Source organism: Pleuronectes platessa, chromosome 2 (genome assembly GCF_947347685.1).
Source record: "Pleuronectes platessa chromosome 2, fPlePla1.1, whole genome shotgun sequence".
NCBI lineage: Eukaryota > Metazoa > Chordata > Actinopteri > Pleuronectiformes > Pleuronectidae > Pleuronectes > Pleuronectes platessa.
In genome coordinates, this window is record NC_070627.1 from 10,400,434 (window position 1) to 10,417,086 (window position 16,653).

Below are 16,653 nucleotides of genomic sequence, written 5' to 3' on the forward strand. Positions count from 1 at the left end.
AATGTGAACACGTTCCAGGGGTCTGGGGGGGGGGGGGGGGCACCATTGAGCCATTTTGCGACGCCCATTGAAAATTCCTCCAGAATACGTAATTTTTCACCACTTTCTAACTTTCTTGAAAATTTGGCACGAATTTGAGCGTGTTAAAGCCCTCAAAAAGCCAATTAATTTGCCTGAATAATAATAATAATAATAATAATAATAATAATCATTACAATTTCAATAGGGCCTCCCACTGTCAGTGCTCGGGCCCTAAATATCCATATTTATATGCCAGTTTAAATGTTGCACTTCATAGCATTCACACTATGTAATGTTCGTTGCAATATTTTGGGATAATGAGGAGGAAAGAAGCATCCATCTCATTTCAAATATTCACACCTTTATTGGTGATGTGATGTGTGATATCAAATGATGTCCAACTCATCAAACTGTTTTAAACAATATTAATTTAAAGACTTTAAATTCAAAATATAGTTGAACCAACAGCGAGTTTTCATTATCACTGACAGGAAAACTGCCCATTTAGTCTTCAGAGAAAATGTATTGATTTCAGATAATAGTCTTTTTTCGCAGGATGTTGTTTTGAAGAGTGAGTGAGCCCTTTGGACTCATCTGCATCATCTTCACTGTCAGTAGATGTCAACGTTATGATGTTTGAGGAAACCAATTTGATTAATAAATAATTGATCTGCATTAGTGTGCTTGAGTGAGTATTTTCAGCTAAACATGAAAATTGAAAAATCCTCCCATTTAAATTGTTTGTAAAGATTTAAGTGTGAAGAGTGTGGTTTGTTTCTGTATGTCGGCCCTGTGACACACTGCCGACCGGTTCTGGGTGTGTGATGGGATTTTAACAATAATACCTCATAGAAACCAGTGCTTTTTCAAAAGACTTTTGAAAGCATGTCGTTCTCTGCAGATTGTTGTCTTCCTCTGTAGTTGATACACTGTATGCTTGAGCATAAACCTGCTCACAGTTTACGCATTTGAACAAACTTACAAAATAGTAAAAGAAGTTAGACCTCTTTGGGCATTAGAGACATTTGAGTGCATTGTTGTTGCTGGTGAACAATCATGGCAGACTGGCAGTGAAATATGCCTAAATACCTTTTTAATTACCTGGAGACAGTCGACCTCTGCAGAGCCCAAGGATGATCAGTAAGCCGGAAAAAAGAAGAAGAAGAAGCAGAAGTAAGTGAAGAGAAATTAGTGGCTGCATTGCTTCATATACTCAATAACATATAGTTATAAATATTTATAGATAATAAAATTAATACAGATATATTTATTGATTTTATTCCTCTACACTTCTGAATGAAATATATTCCAGACAAAGATTATCAGGTTTCTTCTTCCTTATCAGTAGAACTCGACCCCAACAGTTTCTTGTACAAATATAAACAATATAAAAACAACAATAGTGATGATATGAGTTGTGTTTGTGTAAAATAATTTCTCTGTGTTTCAGGTGTAGTTCTCCATGTTGCTGCATTTAAAGGTACTGGCAGAGATGATGAATCAGGGTCCACCTGTCTGACACACAGATACAGTAATAACATTTGACACCGGCATGCAAAAGCCTATAATGTAGCCCCCCCTGTTCCTGCAGGATCTCTGGAGGCCAATGTCTCTGTGAAGCGTCCGGGGCCAAACATCTACCTGGGTGAGAGTGTGCTCCTGCAGTGCACAGTGGAGTCCCTCTCTGGTTTTGTGAAGAGCTACTGGTGGTTCAGGTCCAAACCACACAGGGCTCCCACCCCCAGGCACCTGGTCTCCGGTGACAGCTACTTCATCACCGCTGTAACACGGGAGGAGGCCGACAGGTACTGGTGCCAAGCCGAGTGTCGGGAGAACCGGACTGAGGTTGAGCTAAAGGCCCGGCCGGTCTCACTTGAAGTGTCAGGTGTGCAGCAGCTACGACTGCAGCCACTGCAGCGCGGCATCAGGTTTCTGCTTTGCACAGGATGAATCAGATGAGTACAGAGGTTGTGTATTCTCAAACTGACTAATGCAGAGACACATAGAGGCTCTTATTTTCCTTAAAACAGCCTCTGTCACTCCTCCCTATCATGGGTAAACACATGGTTTATACTATTTCTAATTAATCAGAAGACTGTCAGAAGATTTAAATTGTTTTTTTATTCATTTAAGCTTATTTTGGCTTCATGACTGACTGTGTTTAGGAACAATAAAATGGTGAAAACCCCTTTGAGGGTCCCTGGAGCGAACCCTAGCTGACATTAGGTGAGAGGGTACACCCCGGACAGGTCAATCTCAAAATGTAAAACTGTCAAAACGAATGTATATTAATTATCACAGGATATCTTCATCAGTCGTACATTTTTTTGCCAAACATTGAATCCAAAAACAAACACAACTCTCACTGTAGTACTTGATTTATTACAAAATGTTGCTGCACTCGACACAAGATTTGTTTTGTCTCTTTACTATTCAGAGGTGTGTTTTGGGCATAACATGCAATAAACCAATCAGAGAGCCATCTACCATTACCTTTAAAAGTTGTTGACTGGGTTTGACAGATTATCACATGAGAAGGGTGTTTCCTAAATGTATAATTGTTAGTGAAGTGTAGGCAAAGGTGAATTTAGAGACTACAGTCGAGCAAGTATGGAGATTAGAGTACAGCTGAAGGCAAATCACATTAATTGAGAGCAGAAGTTTCACAGACAGCGGAGATTTACAGTTAAAACTAGAAGGGCATTCGGTGGAGCGCACCTCCGCCAAGGCCCATCAGTCCCCTTAATTTCAATCAAGCTGCTACACTCACTCATAGATATTAGTTCCATAAATGTGCCAGATATTTTTTCTTCAAGATTGCTCCCTTGGAAAATGGTGAAAGTGTTGAAAAACGTAGAATCTCAAAATGTTACAGGAAGATCCAAATATAATGGCTTCTTCTATGACTCAAACCAAATTGTTCCACCAAGTTCCCTGCAACTCTGTTGGGTTGTTCTTGTGTTATTTTCCCTACAAACAAACAGACAGGGGTGAAAACATGACCTCTGACCTCGGCAGAGGTAACAATGGCAGACACATTGATGGATTGCTTTCAAATGACTTTACTCATCCCTGATTGGTTGTCCAAACTTGTTTCTGACAATTTGTCAAGATATGTGGCTATTTCAGTTATGTCCATAACAGATTGACCAATCGTTAAACCAGGATACGTCTGAAAAGCCTCAATCTCTCAAATTTCTGTTGCTTCTCTCATCTTCTGTCCCCTTTTCTTTTTCTCTCTATCAACCTCTGTCCTAGAATTGCCCCCTCCCTCGCTCTCTCTGACTCCTGACACCAGGAAGATATTCAGTTGGGGGTGTTTCACTCTGCAGTGCCTCACATCTCAGACTAACTCCTCAGGGTGGAAGCTGGTGCATTTCTCTCCTGACCTAAAAGCAGGGACCTCAAACCTCACCGTTCACTATTCAACGCCAGGAGGTAGCATGAGCCCTTGCAAGTCTGAAGTATTTGTGTTCACTGCTGCCGGTGGGACCAGTGGAGTGTACTGGTGTGAGGATGCCTTCTATTTTTCTTCCACAGATGGCGACATCATTCTGAAGACCCAAGCCTCCCCTGTGTTTACGGGTGACGATGTCACCTTGTGTTATCAGCATCAGAGCGGCAAACACAAACAAACCAGCTTCTTTAAAAACGGAGCATTGATTGACTCTAACAGTTCGTCCGGTTCAGACCGAGTCATAAAGATGACTCTTAAGAATGTGACACGGGAAGATGAAGGCTTCTACAGGTGTGCGTCCCACGACAGACAGCTGCAGAGTCCAGAGAGCTGGTTATCAGTGAGACCAGACAGAGGTCAGCTGAACATCATCACTCTGCTGTGTGTTCTATAGAAGTGGATCAGTGTCACATATCAACTGTTGTTTCTTTTAGGAAACTTCACATCAGAGGAGACTCCAGCCTCCACTGGTATTTTTCTTATTTATATACATCTACTTAATTTGGAGGAAATACTCAATATTAATCAACACATTTTCCATTATTGAGTGAAGCCTTTTGGTTGTCTGGTTCTCCTCTTTTCATCAAGGTCTAATTTCATCAGGAAGATCCCTCAGGATCTAATGAGATGAAAGAAACTACAATGGGACTCAGTAGAGCGCATATTCACCAAGGCCCAGCAGTCCCCTTAAATACAATCAAGCCGCACCAAATTTCACACACTCATAGATATCAGTCCTCTACATACGGCAGATTTTTGTCATTAAGGTCCAAGAATTATTCCCTGGGAAAACGTTTTAAAAGCACAATGTTAAAGAAAGAGATAAAAAATGACTGGATCAGCTTAATACCAAAATACATTGGGCCCTTTCCTGACACTTACTACATGTGTCCGCCAAGATGATTGGAAATCCAATTGTTGTTGTTATTATAACAGTTTTATTTATTTAAACAAGTATTATGTCGTCTTGATCAGGTTCCTGGAAATGGATCATTGCTTCATGTGGGGTTCTACTTCTGATCGTCATTCCTTTGACTGTTTGGCTCGTTTGTCACTACAGGTTAGTATTTATAAAATCTTCATCCGTCTTGACTTCCTACTTTCTACTGCATGAACGACAAGCCCAACAGGTGGTGAAGTAAATGATTCACTGCCTGTTGTATTTTCTTGAAGGTACCAGAAGTTCTGCACTTGGAGCTGCTGGCCAGTTTCCAAACAGGAAGTTCCAGCAGGGGTGCTTCCTGCCACCAAGTTGGATGTGACAGAGGTGCAGTGGGACCTGTCCTGGATGGAGATGTCCAACCTGTTGGAAAAGGATTCTTATTGTGGCACGTAAAGGGAAACTCTCTTCTGAAGCCCAGAGAAAGTATTAACTATTGGGTCAAACCTATGAGAAAGCTCAGTCAGTGCTGCAATTTGTAGTATTTCATGGTCACATGTCAAAATAGTGCTGCCTGATATATTTTTGAATTGAATTAAATGAGATGTTTAGGATTTATAAGGATGACTACATTTGCTGATGGTGCAGATTTGATAGCTTCCAATACAAATGTTATTGTTTCAGTTGTCACATTTGTCAATGTCAATACTTTTGCACATTTAAACGTCTCTCGTTTGAGTACATTTTGAAACTAAGAATCGTATTGTTTATATCTTATTATCTTATCATTAATATAATTGACTGTTCTAAATCATTTTACATGTATCATTTCTCCTGTGTTTGTTCGAGGTTCCATGTTGTTTGCTCCCTTTGAATCGTTATTTGCTATTTCTTGTCGTCTGAAGTATAAAAGTCATGGAGATCGTCGTGCTTGTTTTATATCTTTTAAGGCAGAACAAACAACTACCAAGAAACAAAAAATAACTATAAAGATTAACCAAACAAATACAATTTGACACAAATCCACTGCAAACAGACAAAAAAAAGACTAAGAGACACAACACAAGTCTGAAGTGGCACAACATGGCTACTGAGAGACACACAAAAGTACTACAAACAGACAAGAAATGTAGAAAGAGAGAGAAAGAAAGAAATACTCTACATATATATTCTACATGCACCTGATAAAATATTTCCATTCAGCTGATTGAGTAAAATAGATTTTTTAAATTTCACAATTTACTTCGCTAATTTAGGCTCTGGATTTAAATGCTTAATTTTTTTAGAAAGACCCGAAACCATTATGTGTCTCTCAAGATAATTAAGATGCATTATTCCTCATATACTACACTGTTTATCATTTAAAAGAAGCAAATTACTGTAAAATAAATACATGTGCATGCCTTTAGAAGCCGGCATCTTTGGTAGTAATTTAATGCAGTCGATTTTATTTTCAGTTCTTCTCTTTATTGCATTAGAGGATGAAAAGGAACCTGAGAAGAATAGTTTTTTCCACTTTGTTTGATAAACAGGGGTTTAAACAAACGGAGCTATTTCTAATAATGTTTAAAATATTGGCTGTGTCAGGGATTACATCTCTTTGCGAGGACTTCACTCTTATAATGACTGATATAACTCACAGTATGAGCAACAAAGTAAAGACTCAAGATCATCCAGTGCTGCTGTGTGCACACAGTTTGCCAAAATACATTATAAATATGACATGGATTTTCAGGAAAGCATTTGGTCTGAGTTACCAGAGGAACAGAGAGGTGACGTGAGGTGCAGGACAGAGAGCAACATTAATATAACAGCCCTGCACTGTAAGACACGCTGAAGAAGAATCTGTCAAAACATCAGGTCAGAATCTGATCTCATAAAAAACTTCTCTCACATAATGAATGGTGTGTTATGTTGACAAAGAAATGAATTACAAAAGGTTACTCCTACAGTTCTTGTTATCTTTGTACAATAATACAAATTTCTAAAGAACATCTGCAGCAGACATTGGTTCTTTATTGTCGTTGATATGCCGTTCATATGAAGTTCATATATTCCAACAGCCTCTATAGCGGTCAAACCAGTTAGGCCTCATTGATAGACCATGTTAGCTACCAATTTGTTGCATTCTGCATTAATAGATCACTACAAACAGTACACGTCATCTTAAATAGACCTAAAATCGACTTTAGACAGAAAGATGTTAAGGATCTCCAGTACTAAGAATCTAAAACAGTAAAAATTAACTCTGAGATGTTTTTGAAATCTGACCTTCAAAATCATACTCTCATGCCATGTGTAAGGTAGGGCAGTAGGTGGATGAACAGAATGTGTGTCCATTCATCGTTGAGGAAGATATCAGGAAGTCCTACTGACAAACATTGTTGTGCATTTTAAAGAACAAAGTATTTTCATGTGAGAGAACATGTGAGAGAAGCATTTCAATGAAAACTAGGGCTGCGCAAAATGATCAAAATTATCATATCCTCTTGTAGAAGTCATTTCATATCCAGTTAGTCATATGTGTTGTAATTGGTCATCAGTCTCCGTGATTCTTTAGGTTTTGTTTGAGCTCTGAGTTGTATTACTCTCATCCATAGACACCTATGAAGGTATTTTCTGCTGCAAAACACTTGTGCAATGGAATTTTTGGTTGTAGAAAATCGTCTTTTCTTAAATATTCTCCATACAGTGTGACATGAACCTCTTGGTAAAATAAATTTAAACTATTTAAGTCTGAATTTTGGTTGGAAATATCCTGGGTTGTATAATGTTCACATGTTCGTTTGTGATGAAATACTGCGGCTAAGAGTTACACGACGAAATGAACAATAGAGAATGAAATTAAACAAAATAAATGTTCTACCATCACACAATGTGTATGTGTATGTATGTATACATGCATATGTATATGTATATAAACATATATGCAGTGGTGTACAAAGTACTTGAAAGCCATACTTGAGTAAAAGTACAGATATCTTACCTGAAAGTGACTTCGGTAAAAGTAAAAGTCACCAGTCAGAAAATGACTTGAGTAAAAGTCTTAAAGTAGCTCATATTAAATGTACTTAAGTATCAAAAGTATCTGGTGTTGAAATGTACTTAAGTATCAAAAGTAAAAGTACAAGTATCAAATTAAAAATGTAAAGTGCTTTTTATAGTAGGCTTACACAGAAACAAAACAACCGAAATTGTTCTATTCAGACTTTATTTCAACTGATTTCAATTATTATTTATAAAATAATATAGAACTCATACATGAACAAGTGAAATTGGAAGTGGTGAAACTTAAAATAAATATTAAATAACATTTTCTCACTTTCTAACAAAGAACTTTAACCACTTTAAACAAAAAATTTCGGGTTGTATTGTTACCGTGCCATGACAACCATGCCATATAACAGGTCTTAAAGCGACACTTGTAGAACATGAACTGACAATGCATATAATTACAAAACCCAACAGTGTTTTTTTCCTTTTTGTTTATATTTACAGTGATTGATAAGGTCTGATTTTGAGACCCGTTTCCCCATGCAACTACACAACCCAAACCTATACCAAAGTTTACAATTTTGAAATAAAGAGACCTAAAAACTCAATGCAGTGGTTAAACTTTGGTAGAGGTTTGGGTTGTGTAGTTGCATGGTGAAACGCCTATAATGACTTTAATTTGTCATAGTGCTTTATTAAAAGTCAACAAACTTGTGGTTCATCTTTAGCAGAAGTTGATTCTCAAAATTGCGTGAATCCAGCCGAGCTTTTCGAGGGCTGAAGACAAGTCCTGCAATGCTAAATAGTCGTTCACAGGCTGCAGAGGCAGGCAGAGGTGTGTTCAGCTTAACAGACAACTTGCAGACAGCAGGGAACGTCTTCAGTACATCCATCTGATCTGCTGTAAGGGCCAGGTATCCATCTAGTTGCTTGGAGCTGTCTTGAGTAACGTGAGAGCTCTTCAGCGAAGAGAAGAAGTCTCCCTCATCAGATGAGCTGGATCTGGTGGCTTCTCCTGACAAGGAAGGATCCGCGATCTGCTCCTTGATGTAGTCCATTCCTGAAATACAGGGAGGGTCAAAATAGAATTAGTACAGCTGAAATACCATTAACCCTGATTTCATGTACATTCACATATTATTTTTGTTTACAAATTTCAACATTGATCATCTTCATTTGTCTTACCCATTCTGATTGAAGCAATATCTTTTGTCCATGCAGTTCTAAATTTAGGGAGGAGAATAGCAGCGGCAACCATTTCAGGGTCTGTTGACATGTGGCCAAAGCGGTTGTTTATTCCCACTTGTAGCTTAACATGCGTGTCTACTTTGTAGACACGCATGTTAAGCATGTTAAGTAAAATGCTCAACTGTATCTGTTCTGTTGGCAAACTATATTTTACCAGCGAGACTTTTGCACTTATTCCTGGCACAATACATAACATGACTCTGGCGGCCATTACTTAATTCACTTACCTGAATGTGTTTTTTGAGGTTCGACGGAGAGTTTTGAAACGCCATTATTTCCGTCTCCCTCGGTAGACACAAGAGGCACTTCATTCGATAGGATGTATCTTGTATCCCCACGAAGGCAAACATGGTCGCGAGATACGGCCACAGGTGTGGTGGATTTGGTTCTTCGGCCGTGTCTTCAGCATCAGCGATAGATGAGGTGGATGAGGTAGCCATGGTGGTTTACTCCGGTGTAGTCGGGTTGACGGCCACGGCTTATCTCCCGTTCCGCCCTCAGGTTATCCTCGCGAGACACCGTCGGTTCTCGCGCAAACACGCACAGTCCGGATAATGCAATCGCGATGAGAGACAATTATAATTATATTCAGATTTTAATTTGTAACGAGTAACGAGGTGTTCAATGAAAATGTAACGGAGTAAAAGTACATATTTTTTCTTTTAAATGTAGTTGAGTAAAAGTAGAAGTCCTGATGAATATAAATACTCAAGGAAAGTATAGATCCTCAAAAAAACGACTTAAGTACTGTAACGAAGTACTTCTACTCCGTTACTTTACACCACTGCATATATGTAAGTATATATTGTATATATATATATTTAATATATATAATATATATATATATATATATATATATATATATATATATATATATATATATATATTAATACTAAGACAAGAAGGTGATAAGACAGGAGCCATTAAACAATTAAAGATCAGATGCTGCAAGAATGACGCAATTAAAAGTCCACCAAAATGAAACAAATTTATTTACAGAAATAAATGATCGCAAAACTTCATCATCAGTAGGTGATTCTATCACCATAGCAACCAGATGCTAAGATTTGAAATAGAAGATGTTTTTGATTGACAGGGACACTCTCTCAATACCTCCTTTGATGCTTTGATGAACAGCATCATAGTTGCTATTTTGATAGGAGACCTCTGATTGGCTGTTGATTGCTTTAAATACTGTTAAAGTTTAAGACAGTTGCTATTGCACTCTGACCTTGACTGAGGTAAGTCATGTCTCACCCTCTCTCTGTATTTACCCAGCATGCTAACCGATACAATTCAGGCTCATTATTCAAGTTGGAAATTAAACCACTGTATAATATGAAGCTTCTGCTGTTACATGTTGATAATGTGGTGTTTTCTGTTGCTTTTATGACAAATGTGAAAATATTGTTGCTGGCTTCTTTTGTGTTTTCTGCTGCTTATCTTAATGAGTGATATGTGTTAACGTGATGCTAAGTAGCTTTAAGTCGCCGAGGCCAGGGAGAGTGAGGCATTGTGGACAAAACACCTGTAGCACCAGGAAATTCTCCCATTTCACAGCTTATTCTACCAAACAATGTGTTTTGTAACATTGGGAAGATTAACCTTGGTGTTTAACTTTAGTATTTAAGACAAGTTAAAAAAAACAACAGCTTCCATCACTGCCAATCAAATTCAGATTCAAATTCAAATCGAAGGGGCTTGGTGCCATGGTGATTGATGAGGGAAGTTTTATTTCAAAAAAACATTTACTGGTGATTTTTTGGTTAATGTGTAGTTTGAATGTGTTGAAGGACAAGTTGACGGAAGCTTAAGTTAATGCTAGGAGCACATTACATGAGGTGTGTAGCTCCTTTAAGGAAAAAAACAATCCCTCTCTATTGGGTCTAATGTTATTTCAGAGAAAACTTTTCTGGAAGGAGCATCAACTTGCATAACTTGCTCACACGGCCCCATTTTTTTACTCTCACAAATTTCAAATATATCTGTGTGTCCGGCAAAGTCTTGGAATTCTCCCGATGTCTTTATTTCACAGATAGGACTTATAGTTTCTGAATTATAGTTGTTTGAGTGGTGCACTCAGAGTTTAGATTTCTCTCTTCCCAGTGAGGAGAGAGCAGTTGCATTCAGTTGAGTTTCCATGGCAACCAGATACACACGTAGCAGGAGGGGAGTCTCTCTCTCTCTCTCTCTCTCTCTCTCTCTCTCTCTCTCTCTCTCTCTCTCTCTCTCTCTCAATCTCTCCCGCTCTCTCTCTCTCAATCTCTCGCTTAAACCAGCCAGTCTGTCTCTCTCCCTCTCTCTCCTTCTCTCTGCGGGTGTCTCTCTATCTGTGTCAATTGTTTTATATTGAATGTTTGATTGATTAAATTCACCTAAATCTTACACACTATTTCATCCTGTCACCTGCAGACATAAAGCCTTTTGACTTCAAGTTCCAGACAAGAGCAGAAACTTCTTCAGAAAATAGTGCATCAACTCATCCAACAGCTTCTTCAAAAGAGAGATCTACTCTCTGTGGTAAACCATGGAGAAACCAGATATTCTGAAGATCCTCAATGACGAACTCCTCACAGCCTACAGGAGGATTAATGCTCTTAAGGATGAGGTGTGGCAGCTGCAAGACCAGCTTCAAGACAGAGATGAGTTCATAAAGATGGCGGTGGAGAAGGAGAAGGAGAAGGAGAAGGAGAAGGAGAAGGAGAAGGAGAAGGAGAAGAGGAAGGAGATTGAGACCGAGACCGAGAAGGAGAATGAGATCCAGGCCCTGACGGAGAAGGTGGAGCAGCTGGAAAACCAGCTGAAAGAGAAAGATGTTGTCATAGCGAAGGAGGTGAAGAAACGGCGCGCTCGCCTCAGGGCCTATCTCGACTGCCTTGCTGAGCTAACTGACTGTCAGGCCAAGGTTAAGCTGATGGAAGCAAGGCTGCACCAGGAGCCACCTCAGCCTGATACAGGATGTAGCAGTGAGGTGGAGGTGGAGGTGGAGGTGGAGAAGGAGAAGGAGAAAGAGAAGGAGAAAGAGAAGGAGAAGGAGAAAGAGAAAGAGAAGGAGAAGGAGAAAGAGAAAGAGAAGGAGAAAGAGAAGGAGAAGGAGAAGGAGAAGGAGAAAGAGAAAGAGAAAGAGAAGGAGAAAGAGAAAGAGAAGGAGAAGGAGAAGGAGAAGGAGAAAGAGAAAGAGAAAGAGAAGGAGAAGGAGAAGGAGAAAGAGAAGGAGAAGTACAAGGACAAGGAGAAGGACAAGGAGAAGGAGAAACTTGTGACGATCTACAATGTCGAAATCCTCCGAGCCAACAGGAACATTTTGATTCTTAAGGAGGAGGTGTGGCGGCTGGAAAACCATCTTAAAGACAGAGATGATATCATAAAGATGGCGGTGGAGAAGGAGAAGGAGGAGGAGAAGGAGACGGAGAAGGAGAAAGAGAAGGAGAAGGAGAAGGAGAAGAGGAAGGAGATTGAGACCGAGACCGAGAAGGAGAATGAGATCAAGGCCCTGACGGAGAAGGTGGAGCAGCTGGAAAACCAGGTGAAAGACAAAGATGTTGTCATAACGAAGGAGGTAGAGAAAGGGCATGCTCGCCTCAGGGCCTATGTTGACTGCTTGGCGCAGCTCACTGACTGTCAGGCCAAGGCTAAAATTCTGGAAGCAAGTCTGCACAAGTGAGCAGTGAGGTGGAGGTCAACATGGAGAAGGAGAACGAGAAGGTGCTTGCTTCAGGGCCGAAAGGAGACGAAACTGCAGCAGGAGAAAACTCCAACTATGGGACTGAGCTACAGAAAGGAGGAGGCCGAGATGAGCTGGAGGAGAGAGAAGAGGTGGAGAAGCCCCCGCCCTCACCCTTTTTCTACTCCTCAAAACAAACCTCTCCCCTGTCCCCCTTTGTACATATTTGAAATGATCTAATGATGTGTTGTAAATATGTTAAACTTTTTGAATAAAAATAACTAGTACAGTAACATCTACCTCTGTCTTTCTGAATATACACACAGGATTCATTGATCAATTAACACAGTGTTGGAGTGAAACAAATAAGTGTGATTCATTTAGTTTGCTACTATTCATATGAACACAGCAGAGCATAGACAAACAATGTTTCTTAACTTTTTTACATTTGGTCAAATCTATATATTAATTATGACAACAATACATAATAATACTATCATCTCATCTGAGGGCCCACCCATCACACTGACCACGCCCATCTGACCCGCACAAACACTCACGCACACACACACATGCACACAAACACACACACACACACACGCACACACACACAAATACACACACGCATACACACAGACGCACGCACAAACACACACACAAGACATTATCATTTATATATTTACTGTATATATACACATTTATTTCAAATTATTTATGGTTGAGGTCAATATCAGATCAGAATACATGTTCATGGAGCTGAAGTCAATGTAAAATGATTTAATTTATATAATCAATTGTAAATTGATTATATAAATTATATTACAGTATGGATGTGGTGGTCTAACTATAAATACATTTGATTTTCATTAAATCATATATATTTGATGTATTTAGTGATTTTATTTTCAAATTCTTGATTTAACGATAAAGTCGTTTTTTCCAATTGGACATAAAGCCTTTTTCGTTTTTCTGGTAATGATACACCTGTCGACAATGCGCAGTTGGTTTAAATGGAGGAAAGTTACAGGAGAACAGGAAACGGACTCATAATAAAACGTCGGTTTGCTGATTTTGCTGTTTATTAGTATTTTATTTTGAAGGAGTACATCATTGTAGGCGTCACTTCCGCTCCAGCCCTGCCTCCAGCTTGCATCATTTCTCGTCGGTGGCAGACAACATGTGAGTCTGTCCATTCACTGGGAATTCTCCCGTTACCGCATGACTGTTTTTAAATAACAGCCACACTTCACTTCTCCTCTATTTTATTTTATATACTATATATTTTGAATATATATATGTGCCGCCTTTAACTAACTTTTGCTCGTTTAGCAACAAGCTAACTATCTGAACCGCAGACCGGCTAGCTTAGCCTGCTAGCTAACAACAAGGAGGCGTCATCCGTGTGAACCAACCTCTGCGGAATGAAGTCACTTTACTGGAGTTAAACAATCAGTTTGGGCAAAGTTTCATCATTTGAAGATTCTACGTGGAGATAATATATCAGACAGGATTGACTTTGGTGTATAAAATGCTAATGGCGACTCTTCTTTGTGCTGTCAAACTACTGAGCACTGACAAGTTCTGGCTGGTTTGAATGAGATTAAATTAAATAGAATCAGTGGAAGCACTTATCAACAAGACAAACACCTGCTTGTGTTATATGATGCAGGTTTAATGTACCTAACGTGACTTAAACGTCATATACATATTGTCCCAAGGTATTTAAATATCTAATGCAATGCAAGTGAATACCTGTTTCGCTGTGACATTGGCCATAAATAACATTATGAGTGAAAACTTCTAAATATGCTAATAAATTGCATCTGGATCAGGAGCACGAAGCTGGTGGTTGTATCAACCATTTAAATATGATTCAAGAATTTGCTGAAATTAACTGCTGCCAGTGGTGACAAGCTGTCGTGTAAATGTATCAAGAGATTTGAATTAATGAGTTTCTCAGACCGGAGTTGTCTTAGAGGTTTAATTATTAGCTCTGCAGAGGTTTACACAGTCAGCAACATGGCTCAGAGTGCAACAACAAGAATGTTAAAAAATAAGGTTTTTATACAGTGTGATAAATGGGAAACAGAACAGAAAGCAGACAGGACCATCTGCTGTCTAGCATCACTGTTAGAGGAAGAGGAATCAAATCTAGCACACAGTTGCCAAATAATGGTCAACAGGAGGTGGAAGACATTGATGTTGTATCAGCTAAGTGTACAGAAAACAGTCAAAACTGTAATAAGACATTGATCAGTGGAGTTTTCCACTACAAAGCTTAGAATTGAAACTTTCATATCACGATTATTATTATCATATTATTACAGAATTGTTAAAATGTCCTGAAAATTTTCAGTAATTTGACAAAGTATCATATTTATTATTAATAGAAATAACAATATAGCCAACACCATATCAAATGAGTAATATTTATATTAAGGGAAGAAGGCTTATGTTTCCTAAGAAGCCTTTTTTTTCAATGAAAACCTCCTATAATGGAGGTTCAAATAAACACAACCTTAAATACTGTTCTACCGTGAATCTTTGTGACAGTGTTTTCCGTTAATTGTTGAGAAAAGGATTGTACGAATCACTGTTGAGTCAAACACACTTATATTTTGCATTCGGCAATGTCTCCCCACAGTCAAAAGAAAGTACGTGACTCTTAATCCAATGCCTTTAACTAAGTGTTCATTACTTTTTAATACTTTTCAAGAATCTTCCAGATTCCCCGTTTGTTGCATTGTGGGGCAGTGAATGTGAGGTCAAAGTGTGATTTAATCAGCTGTTTGAAACAGTGTCAACATTAATGATGGCTCTGTTCAGTTCAAGTGTCCCAGTTAGAGATGAAAGTGCAGCAGTGAGCCAGCATGTAAATATCATGACTCTGAAACTGAAGCACCTAAATGGAATTCAGACATCATTCATTTTACAATTCATATTTATCCTACTGTGACCTATCAACATGTCTGCCGCAAAATGTTCTATTAGGTCATATACGAGTATTTTATTGGCTATGAACTTTAGGGAAGATTCATCAAAAGGCTTCATGACACATGTACAGTTTATATTAAATTCCACGTGTTCCGGCTTCACAAGCCTGTTAAGTTGTTCCTGTTCCCTTTGTTCAGACTGACACCATGGTGGAGCCAGTCCCTTTGTCCATCAACTTCCCTGCAGAGGAGGAGAAGATCCTGAAGTTTTGGCAAGACAAAGACTGCTTCCAGGAATGCCTCAAGCAGTCCAAGAACAGGCCCAAGTAAATCCAACTGTTTTTTGTTTGTAAATATGAGTTTACAAAGCACCACATATTCCCATCAGAAGCTCTTAAAGTACTTTACTGTGAATACTTTATAAGTGGTTTAGAATAGCAGCATAGTCATCTCCATGAATCCTGTTCATAGTGAATGCCATTTCAGCTGTTGCACTTCCATGTTGAAAAGTTTCATGTTCCCGTGTAACCAGTTTTTCTTAGACTCCATTGCATCATTTCTGAATCTGAATCAATACATTGAAACTTTCAGATTTATCTATGAATACCTTTTCAAAAATCTTTAGCAAACAAAGTATTAAATCATGATGATAGATTTGAAGACATGATTAAAAAGATTATAGCATTAGAATCAAATGGCAAACATACCATCTATTGCCCTGATATCTGTACATATTGTATTTATATACTCGAAACTATTGTTTGTGTTTCTTTTGTCCAGGTTGACAACACAATTTGATACACAGTCTTTCTGTGTTTGTGTTATCTTACAAAGAAGTGTTTCAGGCCAAAATGTCGCAAAACTACGTATTTTTGTTATCATTGAGAGAATACTGATGAGCTTGATTGCCCGAATTCTTTGAAATACTATTTTGTTGCCCCAGGTACACCTTCTATGACGGCCCTCCCTTTGCCACGGGTCTCCCCCACTATGGTCACATCCTAGCCGGCACCATCAAGGACATTGTTACTCGCTTTGCCCACCAGAGCGGCTTCCATGTTGACCGGCGCTTTGGCTGGGATTGCCATGGCCTCCCTGTGGTAAGAGTTGGTCTTTCCTGAATATCGGTTGTGAAGATGTGCAGATCTGTTAATTTAAATGTCCAATATCCTGTTTTTTTTTTTGTAGGAGTATGAGATTGATAAGACTCTGGGGATCAAAGGGCCTGAAGATGTAGCCAAGATGGGCATCGCCGAGTACAACAACCAGTGCAGGAGCATTGTCATGAGATACTCCAACGAGTGGGAGGTGAGCAGGCACAGGCAACTCACAGTTGTAACCACACTTGTGAGACCAGTTTTATTACATGACTCAAACATAATGAGGCTAAAAATAAGTGCATCTCATCTCTGCAGCATACAGTCGCCTCGAAAACTAATACAATAGAAAGCTAAAA

General features: G+C 38.9%; 2 protein-coding genes across 2 annotated transcripts in view; both read left to right on the forward strand.

The window, feature by feature from the left end:
* The first annotated feature begins 1,154 nt into the window (after positions 1-1,154).
* Positions 1,155-5,080, forward strand: LOC128460538 (uncharacterized). Its single transcript, XM_053445775.1, has 8 exons — positions 1,155-1,194; positions 1,472-1,501; positions 1,613-1,906; positions 3,280-3,459; positions 3,562-3,834; positions 3,913-3,948; positions 4,454-4,538; positions 4,652-5,080. Exons 1-8 carry the CDS (start codon positions 1,155-1,157, stop codon positions 4,812-4,814), a joined length of 1,101 nt encoding a protein of 366 aa, XP_053301750.1. The 3' UTR covers positions 4,815-5,080.
* Positions 5,081-13,387: 8,307 nt separating this feature from the next.
* Positions 13,388-16,653, forward strand: part of iars1 (isoleucyl-tRNA synthetase 1) — a 43,930-nt gene continuing 40,664 nt past the window's right edge. The window contains exons 1-4 of the mRNA XM_053438028.1: positions 13,388-13,443; positions 15,396-15,523; positions 16,141-16,297; positions 16,386-16,505. Coding sequence (XP_053294003.1) covers positions 15,405-15,523; positions 16,141-16,297; positions 16,386-16,505 — 396 coding nt within the window. The 5' untranslated portion in view covers positions 13,388-13,443; positions 15,396-15,404. The remainder of the gene's footprint in view (positions 13,444-15,395; positions 15,524-16,140; positions 16,298-16,385; positions 16,506-16,653) is intronic.

Excerpts from the sequence above, each read along its gene's own strand:
- LOC128460538 (XM_053445775.1), top strand. The coding sequence starts at position 1,155 with ATGATCAGTAAGCCGGAAAAAAGAAGAAGAAGAAGCAGAA. Across the intron at positions 1,195-1,471 it reads AAGAAGAAGAAGAAGCAGAA|GTGTAGTTCTCCATGTTGCT; the intron begins GTAAGTGAAGAG and ends TCTGTGTTTCAG. Across the intron at positions 1,907-3,279 it reads GGTCTCACTTGAAGTGTCAG|AATTGCCCCCTCCCTCGCTC; the intron begins GTGTGCAGCAGC and ends CCTCTGTCCTAG.